General features: G+C 41.1%; 1 protein-coding gene across 3 annotated transcripts in view; it reads right to left on the bottom strand.

Annotated features, from left to right (window-relative positions):
- HGSNAT (heparan-alpha-glucosaminide N-acetyltransferase) overlaps nt 1-12,711 on the bottom strand; it is an 86,853-nt gene that overhangs the window by 61,731 nt on the left and 12,411 nt on the right. For 2 of the 3 annotated variants that reach the window (XM_053463367.1, XM_053463377.1), the window contains exon 3: nt 2,340-2,458. The exons of the other annotated variant lie outside the window; for it this stretch is intronic. In XM_053463367.1, the coding sequence (XP_053319342.1) occupies nt 2,340-2,458 (119 nt within the window). The remainder of the gene's footprint in view (nt 1-2,339; nt 2,459-12,711) is intronic. 3 annotated transcript variants of the gene reach the window in all.

Below are 12,711 nucleotides of genomic sequence, written 5' to 3'. Positions count from 1 at the left end.
TTTATTGGGCATACTGAAATGGCCCAGCTCAAAGATGTACCAAATAGGACATGGGCAGTTGATCGCCAAACGCCTAAGTTCAACATTGAAAATGCGCGTGCCCCAAATGTGGCCCTTTTGCCCCCAAACAGCCAGGCACAATCATTCATGTGAGGTATCGCTGTACTCAAGAGATGTTGCTGAACACATATTGGGTGCTTTATGATAGTGACATATACGAGAACCTGTTTATTCATACCTGAAGTAAAATGTGTGTGAAAAAACAAATGCAAAAAAATGACTACCGCAAAGTTTGACAAAGGCTGATGGTAGAATAAGTGCTTGGAAAGGGTTAAAATACCAGCCTTTGGAATACCCTGGGCTGTCTAGTTTTTAAAAAGGTTTTTTCATTACCTTTTATAGATGAGTAAAAGATTTTTCAACTAAAAGTTAGAAACAGTCATTTTTTTCTAAAATTTTCACCATATTTTATACTTTTTTAATAGTAAATAATATGATACAATCAAAACAATGTCATCTAAAGAAAGCCCTTCTTGTCCTGAAAAAAACAATATCCAATGTGTGTGGGTTCAGTAAACGGGAAAGAAGAAAACTACAGCTAAACACGAGCAGCGCAGAAATGTTAAAAAGCAGGGGCATGACTAGAAACCTCAGGGCCCCGGTGCGAGAATCTGTTAAGGCCCCCCCCCCACCCATCTATTCCTTTCTCACAATCTCCCCTCTCCCTCCCTAACCCACCTTCTCACGATCTACCCTCTCCCTCCCTACCCCCCTTCTCACGATCTACCCACTCCCTCCCTACCCCCCTTCTCACGATCTACCCACTCCCTCCCTACCCCCTTCTCACGATCTACCCACTCCCTCCCTACCCCCTTCTCACGATCTACCCACTCCCTCCCTAACCCTCCCTTTCTCACGATCTACCCACTCCCTCCCTACCCCCCCTTTGTAGATCACTTACCGTCAACTCCTGTGTTGGGAGCGTGAGGCGTTTGTCTCGGGTGCCGGCGCTTCACTGCTGAACGCCGGCTTATGACGTCATATGCCGGCGCTCAGCGTGAAACGCCGGCACCCGAGACAAACGCCTCACGCTCCCAACACTGCACTCTGGGCAGCGCTGAGGCAGGCGACGGCGGAATCCTGGATTTCTGTCAGTCAGGGGGGCCCAAGAGTTGCCGTGCGGTCGTTTTCAGCAACCGCTCGGCACCCCTTGGGCCCCCCTGACTGGCAGAACTCCAGGGCCCGGTCGCAGTCGCAACCCTGAAGTTCCGCCACTGTTAAAAAGGCCATTGTCACGAAGGGTACAAAAAGTAAAATCAGCCTTTGTCACGAAGGGGTTAAACGACTCTCTGAATCTATGAGTCATCGTTCCTCTGTGAATCAATGGGCTGTAACCCGATCTAAGAGTCTGTGTCTGAGTGCTGTGCAGATGACTCACTCTAGGATCAGGTTACAACTGCATGATTCACAGACTGAACTGTTGCAAATGAATCGTTCAGTCTACTGAACCGATTCATCCGGATCACTGAAAAGAATCGGATCAAAAGAACGATTCGTTCATGATCTGAACATCACTATTTTATAACTTAATATAGAAATAAAAACATAATTCCCAGTAGTATTGAAAGCTCAAGCCCTTCCTAAAAACAAATTTTAAACGGACACCCCAACAATCATATGCACTTCAATGCATTTGATAGCTAAGAGCTCGCTTTAAATTTCTGTGGAGTGTCGCTTGAGAATCTCCATGTGTGGATTTCCCCCTTCCACAGCAATTTTTTTGTGCAGGACCTGTGTTTGGCCAAACACATCTCCTTGCAAGTGATAGGCTCTACCTATCACTGGCTCTGTGAATGCTGTACATGGGGATCTATTCAGGCTCCTGTAAAAATGAGTGAAAAGTGCCCAGGATTTCAATGAGTGTGCTTTCCTGCCACTGACTGGCTCTTCGAGCAACCAATCAGTGGCAAGAATAATCGAACGATGAACGAGGGAAGTGCATTCCTGTTTACTGGGGCTATCAGGGACATTTTACTGTCCCTTGAATCATCTAAAATGTTTCACCACTTATGTTTTCTCAGAACACGGTTACATGACAAAAAGCAGGCATGTTGCTGTCATACCTGAAAAAATGTCGATTTGATGTGATTCAACATTCAGAGGAAGAATACAATGACACCAATTTTACATTTAAACTTGTATTATAATATTGATATATGACCTAATAGGACATTATGTATGTACCAGATCAATGTTTACTGAAGGAAAAAAAAAATCACATAAACAGTATGGCGCAAATTATGGATTTTTGTTGGTTTACACAATATTTTGTAACCCACCGACACAGTTCTTTTTTCCGTGAGGTGCCATTCAGTTGAAGAGTAAGGGAGTGTCTGGTGTCCACCGCTGTACTTACATCATTTGTAGCATTAACATCAATTAAAACTTGATACAGGCACTGTTATATTGAAATAAGGAGACAGAAAGTTGGACATTAGAGATATGTTTACAAGAACAAACAAAAGCTGGATTATTTTTTTACTTGCATTTATGTTTTATTTTAGGTTTTACTAGGAATTGATAAAAAATTATTTATATGCTAAACTCAAGAAAGATCTGGTAGTAGGCAATTAGTAGTTACCAATAGGTGTGCAAGCTGGAAGTTACCACATATGCTAATATAGAAAAATAAGCTATGGTGTTATAATCACCTGGAAATTAAATATATGAAATCATATTCATTAGACATCAGCAAGCATTTAAAATTCCATACCCTGGAGGTTATATAGTAGATGAAAAAAGGATAATCAAGATGTGGATAATGGAGTAAACACAGCAGAGGGGTGCCACTGCTCAATCTCACTGATAAACACTACCCAAGTACAAAATAGCATCAAACACTCAGTTCAAAAGTCCATAAGGCAAGCCGAGGTCTGCAGCCAGGAGACAAGCAGGTAAACTTAACCCAAGTTGAGGTCCATAGCCAGGAGATACATGGGAATAGCAGGTAGAAGGAGATTCAACAAGTTTGAGAAAACAAGCAGTGATTAGAAGTTGGGTAGGGCTTATATAGGGCTGCAGGTAGACACACCTCCCTTCCACACCTGAAATGACGAATCAGGGCGATATCGTTTTAACCCTCTGTACCTCTATATGCGATCTTGCTAGTCGTGTTAGTAATAGGTGGCACGCACCCCTCATTGGATATACATACAGGCATGCGCATCACTGAAAGGGATAGGCAGACACGTGATGGCAGCAACTACAGCCCGGGATGAGGCCTACCCCACGACTGTAGCAGAAGTGTGATGCCAGGTAAGTTGCTGGTTTTGGGAAGCCCCTCCTTAAGTGCAGTCTCTGGCGTGTCCAAGTGCTGGCCTTTGCAGTAGCAAATTTTTCGATTCCATCAATATCTAATATTGCGTTTTAACCCCTTAACGACCTTTGATGGTTCAGGGCCGTCATGCAAAGAAGGTCTGTTAACGACCTTTGACGGTCCTGAACCGTCATTAAATTAACTTAGAAAGTGATCAACGATCACTTTCCTCGCTTAAACGGAGTTGCTGTAATGCCTCGATGTTGAGGCATTCAGTAACGTCGAGATCGACGATCACCTCCTAAACTTTTTTTTTTTATTTCTATTTCAAAAAATATAAAAAGTTACAAGTGTTACTAAGTTATAAATACATTGAACATCATATAATAATTATTCCCTCCCACCCAACAAAACAAAAAAAAAACTAAAATTAAAACGATATTTATATTTTGTAATCTCTATGAACTATTTCTAACCAGTCTTTAATATTAGGGGGTGTCGAGGAAATCCAACTCCTAGTAATCATAAGGCGACCACAAAACAATAACCTATGAAGACATTTACTTTGGACCTTTGTTAAGTTTATTTCTGAGTCTTCTCCCAGTATTCCAAGCAGAGGGCATATGGGGATTTTAACATTAAGCTGCTTCTCTATTTCACAATAAACGTGTGTCCAAAATTCCTGTATTTTCTCACAAGTCCACAGCATATGGTAAAACCCAGCCTCCTCTCTTCCCATTTCAGGCAACTACTATTTTGTCTCTTACCGATTTTATATAAAAAAGACGGAGTGTAGTAAAGTGTAGATAATTAGGTATGCAGCACTGACACCTAGTCATACCTACAAGGGGTCTTAAGACAAGGGCTAACTCATACAATAACAAGGAAAACATTTCACACCTGTAACATCAACAATGCAAATACAATCAGCCTTCTTCCTACAACAGGATGTCCAGTTGACATTACAGTTTTGAGAGACTGAGTAGTAAAACACGGGGAAAATCAGTAGAAACTGACCCCCTGTGTCCACACACAGAAGTCTCTACAAGGCCTGGGCCCATAGTCGATAGGGAGGAGGCTGGCTCTCAGGCCTCTCCAGGGGCCCCAGTGATGGAGGGTTCTGTCACAAGTTGTTTGATAGTGATCCATACCAGGAGCTATTAATTCATTCCTGAAGTACAATTTATGTGAAAAAAAGAAAAAAAAATACTACCACAAACTTTGGCAAAGGCAAATACCAACATTTGTAATACCTTGGGGTGTCTCGTTTTCAAAAATATATGGTTTGATGGGGATAAATTGAGTTAACCGGCTTCAAAGATGTTCCAAAGAGGAGATGGAGGCAGAATGACCAGATTTGGAAAAAAAGGTTTGGAAATCATAAAACGCTACTGGTACTTATTGCCCTATAACTTACAAAAAACAGCAAAAACATAAAAACATTGGTTATTTCTAAACTCAGGACAAACAGTAGAATCTATTTAGCTAGTTTTTTTACTTCCTTTTGTAGGTGAGTAAAAGATTTTTCAAATAAAAGTCATAAAAGGTGTGTTTTTTCAAATTTTCACCATGTTTTATTATTTTTTTATAGTAAACAAGATGATATGATCAAAATAATGGTATCTGAAAAACAACATATGAACTTGTTTGGGTACACTAAATGGGTGAGGAGAAAATTACAATTGAACACAAGCACCGCAAAAGTGTTAAAACAGCCTCGGTCCCACAGGGTAGAAAAAGAAAAAATAAGCCCAGTCCTTAAGGGGTTAATATTTGGTTTGGGGGATCTTAATAATAATGTGAAATAAAAGAATGATTTATAGTTATTTGAATAGTGTGACTCAGGTATGTATGAGGGATGCGTGTGGGTACAGGAGCTTGAATACATGGGGCTGGTGTCCAAATGTTTCCAGGGTCAAGAAAGGTGACATATCCACTATACTATCCACTATAAAATCAAAAGATTCATCCCAATGGTGACTTGAATATGGTAAATGCTGCAAAAGTCCCATGGGTTTCATGTTGGTGCCCTTGTATCTAGTGAACACACCACATTTATTGTTATATTTTTCGTTTCAGATCAGGCCACCAAAAGGATCGTAGAGTCAATTGTCTTTTTGACTTCTCCATGTCATGCTAGCGGATATCATGAACCATTCATAGAACTTTGTTTCTTTCAGGAACATAGTTATGGTCTCCCAATTTCGGAATGGTTTCGACTGCTCTCTCTCATTCCTGCCAAGAGAGTAGTGCGAAGAGAAAAAAAAAAAAAAACATGGGTGGTGTAGTATTTCTTTTTGAATACTGTATGGTTGGGGAATCATAAAGTCTTGGCAGGGCATCTGCTTTTCCATTCCAAGAGCCTAGAGGATAAGTTATATGGCGTTGGCGGTTAAACAACAGTGCCCACATAGCTTGTCTACCTGAGGTGCTCTAGATTGCGATGGTCTGTGAAGATCATGATAGGATAAAGCCTCCTTCAGTAAGCGAGGTCACTCCTCAAAGGCCATTTTTTACAGTTCTTGATCTCCAACACTATAGTTGGTCTGTCCAAAGGAGAAAACAATTGGATTAGGATGACACTGGATGCGGCACACTCAGAGGCGTCTGCTTCTACAAGAAAGGGCTTTTTAGGATCTGGAATCCCGAGCTCTAGAGTCATCGTAAAAACGTGTTTTAAAGCATTGAGTGCTTTCTGTGCTAGGGGTGTCCAGGTAAAGATTGAGTCTTTTGGCACATACTGTTAATGGTTTGATTCCGATTGTAAACACCTGGAGAGAGGTGTTTTTAAGGTGGCAGCTGTAAGAAAACGAAGGAAAAGTATGTCACGGAAGCCTCCGTTCCATAGGCTCCTGGAGTGCCAGCCTCCTTACTACAGACTATGTGCCCTGGTATGGAGTGCCACGTTATCCAAATTATAAGAGACTCTAAAGATTGTGGAGCTCGGAAACAGTTTTGGGGTTCCTGCATTATGGGACTGTGATGGTTCCTAGAGTCACGCTACCCATGTTAATGTTATCCTTTTGTGTGTTATTAATAAAAATGTATTTTATTATTGCCTTATTTCCTAACCGTTTACACACAGCACATTAAGGTCTGGGAGATAATCTAATCAAGACAATGTGTATTCCTTATTTTAGTGGTGTCTGTGTCCCTTTGTATTGTTAATCCCTTTACTGCCCCTTTTGCCTCTGGGAGGCAGATTAAGGGGTGGTTTGTATCCCAATATTTTCTTTTATGTTAATGTGTGTTTTGCTGAATATATCCAGCCGTCTGTGTCTAAAATAAATCAGTTCTCCTCTTGCTGCACCTAAAGACTAGTCTTGCCTGGCAGTGTTCCCTCTAAGCTGTGCGCTTGTGCACACGAACAAAAATTGTGCGCACAACCAGTAGCGTACCGAAGGGGGGCGGTCTGCTACTGGTTGTGCGCACGGCACCCCTCCAGAGACGGACAGTAATGTCCGCCGCTAGAGGAGCAAGCTCGGTTGGGGAGATCAAGGATCTTCCTCTAACCGTCTTTAAAAAAAATCAAGGGAGCTGGAGGTCTGTTAATGCAGACCTCCGATCTTGCTCCCTTTCGATGCGCGCGCGACAATTTGATGTCAGATCCTGGCGCACAGCACTGAAGCCACGCCCACCGCCTCCACTGAAAAGGAAGGAGAGGACAGAGAAGAGGAAGAACGAAGAGGAGGAAAAGTGACAGGTAGGAAAACATTCTGTGAGAGTGAATTAGTAAGTGTGTGAGAATGATGGGTTTTATGCTGTAGTTTAAACTGAATATTTGTGAATGAGTTTGTGTGTGATAGCATAGATGTGTAAGTGTGTGTGTGGGGGATAGCATGGCATAGGGAGGCTGTAATCATATTCCTATCATGCTCAGGTTCCAGCATGTACTTTCTGCCTGAGCATGATAGGATTGCTGTTAGCAATTATATATTTTTTGTTCAATTTTGGTGTGTTAACCACACCTTTATTAAAAGTAAGTAACACACCAAAATTGGACAGAAAAATTTGATAACAATATTAATATATATATGATTGCTAACAGCAATCCCACTCCTATCATGCCCAAGCAACCAGTACATTCTAGAACCTGGGCATGATGGGAGTGTGATTGCTGGCAATTATATATATATATTGTTATTGATTTTTTTTTGTCTAATTTTGGTGTGTTACTTTTAATAAAAGTGTTTTTTGTTTTTCAAGGGGGGTCATTTTCGGTTTAAGTCAAGTGAATGCTAAATTTTTAGATCCAGAATTTTCATTTCGGTGCACGCCTATATAGATATAGATACTAGGCCAGACACTAAAGTGGTAGGCCTACAGCACATCAATGTTTGCTTAGTATATAGTGATTGGGGTTATGCTGCATTATTGTCAATGTCTGGTTCAATGTATAGTGATAGGTGTTATGTTGTACCACTGTCAATGTGTGCCTCTGTATATAGTGATAGGTGTTATGCTGTACCACCGTCAGTGCGTGCCTCAGTATATAGTGATAGATGTTCTGCTGTACCACTGTCAGTGTTTGCCTCAGTATATAATGATAGCAGTTATGCTGTACCACCGTCAATGTTTGCCTCAGTATATAGTGATAGCAGTTATGCTGTACCACCGTCAATGTTTGCCTCACTATATTATGTTAGCAGTTATGCTGTACCACCGTCAATGTTTGCCTCAGTATATAATGATAGCAGTTATGCTGTAACACCGTCAATGTCTGCCTCAGTATATAGTGATAGGTGTTATGTTGTACCACCGTCAATGCCTCCTTAGTAAATAATGATAACAGTTATGCTGTACCCCTGTCAATGTTTGCCTAATGATAGAAGCTATGTAGTTTTAAAGTGTGTGTGTGAGGGTCCCACGTACAGGATCTGCCCCAGGTGCCAAATACTCTACGTACGCCCCTGCGGACAACAGTTTTTCCCAATTTTATTTTTTATCCTTTATGCGGCCTGGAGCCTCCGCTTGTGATTCGCTCATAATTTACTTATGCAGTGAGAATTTCACCTTTAAAAAAACATTACAGTAAGTAATACTGTTGTGTAACTAATACTACATTAATCACACTATAATGTAGTGTTATTAACCATGAGGGAGCTGTACCAAAAATATAGAATAACAATTTAAATTTAACATTTGCAGAAGCATATTGTGCGCACAAAATTTTGGCACTGGGAAAATTTTTGCACAAGATACATTTTCTGCGCACACCACCTAAGAAAAATTAGAGGGAACATTGTTGCCTGGTTATCTCGGTATCAGATAGCGATATCCCTTTACTTTGCTTGGGGATATTGCCTACGGATTCCGGGGAATTACTGTCCTGAAGGAGGAAGTCTTTTTCAGTAGTTTTATTTATCGCATACCACTACAATTTGAGTACAGGTCTCTTCACAGTCACTTTTCAGATTTAACACTGTTAATGGGCGGATTACTCTAGAAAAATCGTTAATGGATTTTTCTGTAAAAGTTGGAAAACCTTATAGTTCTCTGTACGGTCTTGACTGAGGTGGTCAAAAGTCCCTGCAACTTTTTTTGGGTCCATTTTAATAGTTCCTGGAGTTATCATGTAGCCAATGAACTCAAATGATGTTGTCTCAAATGTGCATTTCTCCAGTTTGGCATAGAGAGACTGTGTTGCTGTAGTTGTGTAAGGACCTTGATCATGTCTTTACAATGTTGTGGTAAAGAAGGAGAATTGTACCTGGATGACATCAAGATACACCACCACATAAGTATCCAGCAATTCCCTGAAAACATTGTTAAGAAAATATTGGAAGGTGGCTGGGGCCAAAAAGGTCAGACTGTATATTCAAAGTGTCTTCAGCTACTGCAAAATGCTGCATTTCATTAGTCACCTTGACGTATACGCACTAAATTATATGCCCCTCGTAGATGCAGTTTGGTGTAAATACGGTGTCACATAGTCTGTCCGTTAGTTCAGGCATCAGTTTGAGTGGGTACTTTATACAAGGACACAGCCCTCCATTTTTTTATAGAAGTTTCCAGCTCTGGCCAGAGATGAAGAAGGTTGAATGAAACATTTCTGGAGACTGTCCTCTATGTATTCCTTGAAAGTCTGTAATTCTGGTTTGGAAACCGGGAATTTGTGACCAAAGGGTATAGCTGCCCCAGGAACTAGGAGAATCATAAGGTCTGCGAGGGGTAGTTTTTTTAGTTGCGTACATCAGGGCCCTAGGAAGGGTGAGGCGAGTGAGGCACTTGGGCGCAGCTCCGAGGGGGCGCACAGCCGCTCGATCAGCAGCAACGGGATATGACGTTTATATCCCAGCCCCAGCACACTGCAGTGACAGAGAGCGGCAAACCAGACTTCACATTCAAGTCCTACACCAAGAAACTTGCATGTCAAGACAAGAGGAAAGAAGGAGGAGAAAGCAGAAAGGAAGAAGCGAATGGTAAAAGATGTTGAGAAAGTGTGGTATAGTTATCTGATGGGGAGAAAGAAGGGGTGTCTGATGTGGAAGGGGCTATTTGATGTGAAAAAAAGAAGAGGCAACCTGACGGGGAGAAAGAATGGGGGGTAGATTATGAGGAGGAAGGGGGTGCTTCAAGCCTACATGTAAACCAGTATTTGTGCATATACATATGGTGAGGCATGTATGTGGGCAATGTTTATATTTGTGTAAGGGCAGGCATATGTGTGTGTATAGGGTAGGTGTGTATAAAAGCATTGTCTATGTGTGTGTTTATAAGGTGTGTATATTTATGTTTATGGGGAGGCGTGTGTGGTGTTTATGTATGTGTGGACAGGCATGTATAAGGGTAGTGCATATGTGTATATGTGCAGGGAAGTGATGTGTGTGTGTTTGTGGGCAAGCATGAGTAAGAGCAGTGTATGTGTGTGCATGGGTAGTGTATATGTGTGTATAAGGGCAGGCCTGTCATACTCAAAGGGAAGAGAATGACACATGTTTAACCCAGGGGCAGTATTATTATTGTTTTGAAAATGATAATGTCCTTAGCTGAGTCTAGCAGCTGTGAAACTGTCCTCAAAGAAAAATCTCCAGGCTTATTATTCCTGGTTAAAATGAGTGTGTGTGTGTGTGTCACTGTATGCAGCATTTGAGCACAAGAGAATATTGCCAGAGTGCCACTTGGTGTAGGGCTGGCCCTGGGCATCACTAATACAAAGCGCCATGCGTTAAATCTAGGGGTAGGCAGGGTAAGTCAATGATGTGTGTTTGAATGTGTTTCTCGGTATGATAGCGTATGTTTATGGGTATGTTATTGTGCACGTCTGTGTTTAGTGTGGGAATGTTTTTGGGTATAATTTTGTGTGCTTGCCTGTATATGTATGTTATGTGTTTAAGTTTGTGGATATGTTCCTGTGTGCATGGGTGCGTTTGATCACATGTTTCACATGCTGGAAGTCTTAGATGGAGGACAGTTTCACAACTGCTAGATTCAGCCAAGGACATTGTCATTTAAAAAAAAATAATAATACTGTATTATTGTTGTATTCATTTAAATACTATATGGACAAACGTATTGGGACATGACTATTACAAAGACTTTGACGACATCACATTCTAAACAGATAGACATTAATATGTAGTTGGTCTCCCTTTGCTGCTATAACAGCTTCTGCTCTTCTGGGGAGGCTTTCCACAAGATTTTGGAGAGTTTCTGTGGGAATTTTCGCCCATTTAATCAGTAGAGCATTTGTGAGCTTTAGGTGACATGCCAAGACGTTTTGGACAACGCTATGCTTCCAACTTTGTGGGAAAAGTTTGGGGAAGACAATTTTCTACTCTAACATGACCAGCGCACCAAGCAAGGGCCATAAATACATGGTTGAAAAAACCACAACAGAAATGCTCCAAAATCCTGTGGAAAGCCTTCCTAGAAGAGTGGAAGCTGTTGTAGCTGCAAATGGGAGGGTCAGCTACATATTAATGTCTATGTATTTAGAATGCAATCTCATAAAAAGTCCCTGTTGGTGTAATGGTCAGGTATCCATATAGTGTTCTCATAAGAGAGATAACCCTCTGTGAACCCTCATTGCTCACTTAAAATGTGAGTGAAAGTTATAAATCCTTATTTACCTAACATTATTGCACTCGTTTGTTTTTCTCTCTAAGTATTCAGACATGGTTACGTCTCTGAGGGATGAATTACAATGAAAAAACACTTAAATTCTTCTTCTTAAAGATTGTATAAAATCCTAAATACAGATTAATACTTAGAGCACTTTATTTTTGTGTAAATTTTAATTTTTTTCAATACCTTACGTTATTTTGTATGCAAATTGTGAGGATTGTAATTTGTCACATAAATTGCTCATGCTAAATTACATATCTTTATAAATCTGTTCTAGTATTAACATACCTGGGAACTTCTCGGCTCCGGCTACCCGGAGCCTTCCCTTGCGGGATGCAGCCAGGACTGCACACTGACGTTGGTGGTAGTGATGTCCGGATCATGAACGAATCGTCCATTTGATCCGGTTCTTTTTAGCGATCCGGATGAATAGGTTCAGTTGACTGAACGATTCATTTGTAGCGGTTCAGTCTGTGAATCATTCAGCTGTAACCTGATCCTAGAGCTGTGAGTCATCTGCAGAGCACTCAGACACAGACTCTGGGGTCAGGTTACAGCTCATTAATTCACAGAGGAACGATGACCCAGAATTTTCATTTCGGTGCACGCCTATATAGATATAGATACTAGGCCAGACACTAAAGTGGTAGGCCTACAGCACATCAATGTTTGCTTAGTATATAGTGATTGGGGTTATGCTGCATTATTGTCAATGTCTGGTTCAATGTATAGTGATAGGTGTTATGTTGTACCACTGTCAATGTGTGCCTCTGTATATAGTGATAGGTGTTATGCTGTACCACCGTCAGTGCGTGCCTCAGTATATAGTGATAGATGTTCTGCTGTACCACTGTCAGTGTTTGCCTCAGTATATAATGATAGCAGTTATGCTGTACCACCGTCAATGTTTGCCTCAGTATATAGTGATAGCAGTTATGCTGTACCACCGTCAATGTTTGCCTCACTATATTATGTTAGCAGTTATGCTGTACCACCGTCAATGTTTGCCTCAGTATATAATGATAGCAGTTATGCTGTAACACCGTCAATGTCTGCCTCAGTATATAGTGATAGGTGTTATGTTGTACCACCGTCAATGCCTCCTTAGTAAATAATGATAACAGTTATGCTGTACCCCTGTCAATGTTTGCCTAATGATAGAAGCTATGTAGTTTTAAAGTGTGTGTGTGAGGGTCCCACGTACAGGATCTGCCCCAGGTGCCAAATACTCTACGTACGCCCCTGCGGACAACAGTTTTTCCCAATTTTATTTTTTATCCTTTATGCGGCCTGGAGCCTCCGCTTGTGATTCGCTCATAATTTACTTA

Source organism: Spea bombifrons, chromosome 1, assembly GCF_027358695.1.
Source record: "Spea bombifrons isolate aSpeBom1 chromosome 1, aSpeBom1.2.pri, whole genome shotgun sequence".
In the NCBI taxonomy this organism is placed as follows: domain Eukaryota; kingdom Metazoa; phylum Chordata; class Amphibia; order Anura; family Pelobatidae; genus Spea; species Spea bombifrons.
The sequence above is the reverse complement of the archived record's forward strand: the minus strand, read 5'-3'. Positions and strand labels throughout refer to the sequence as shown.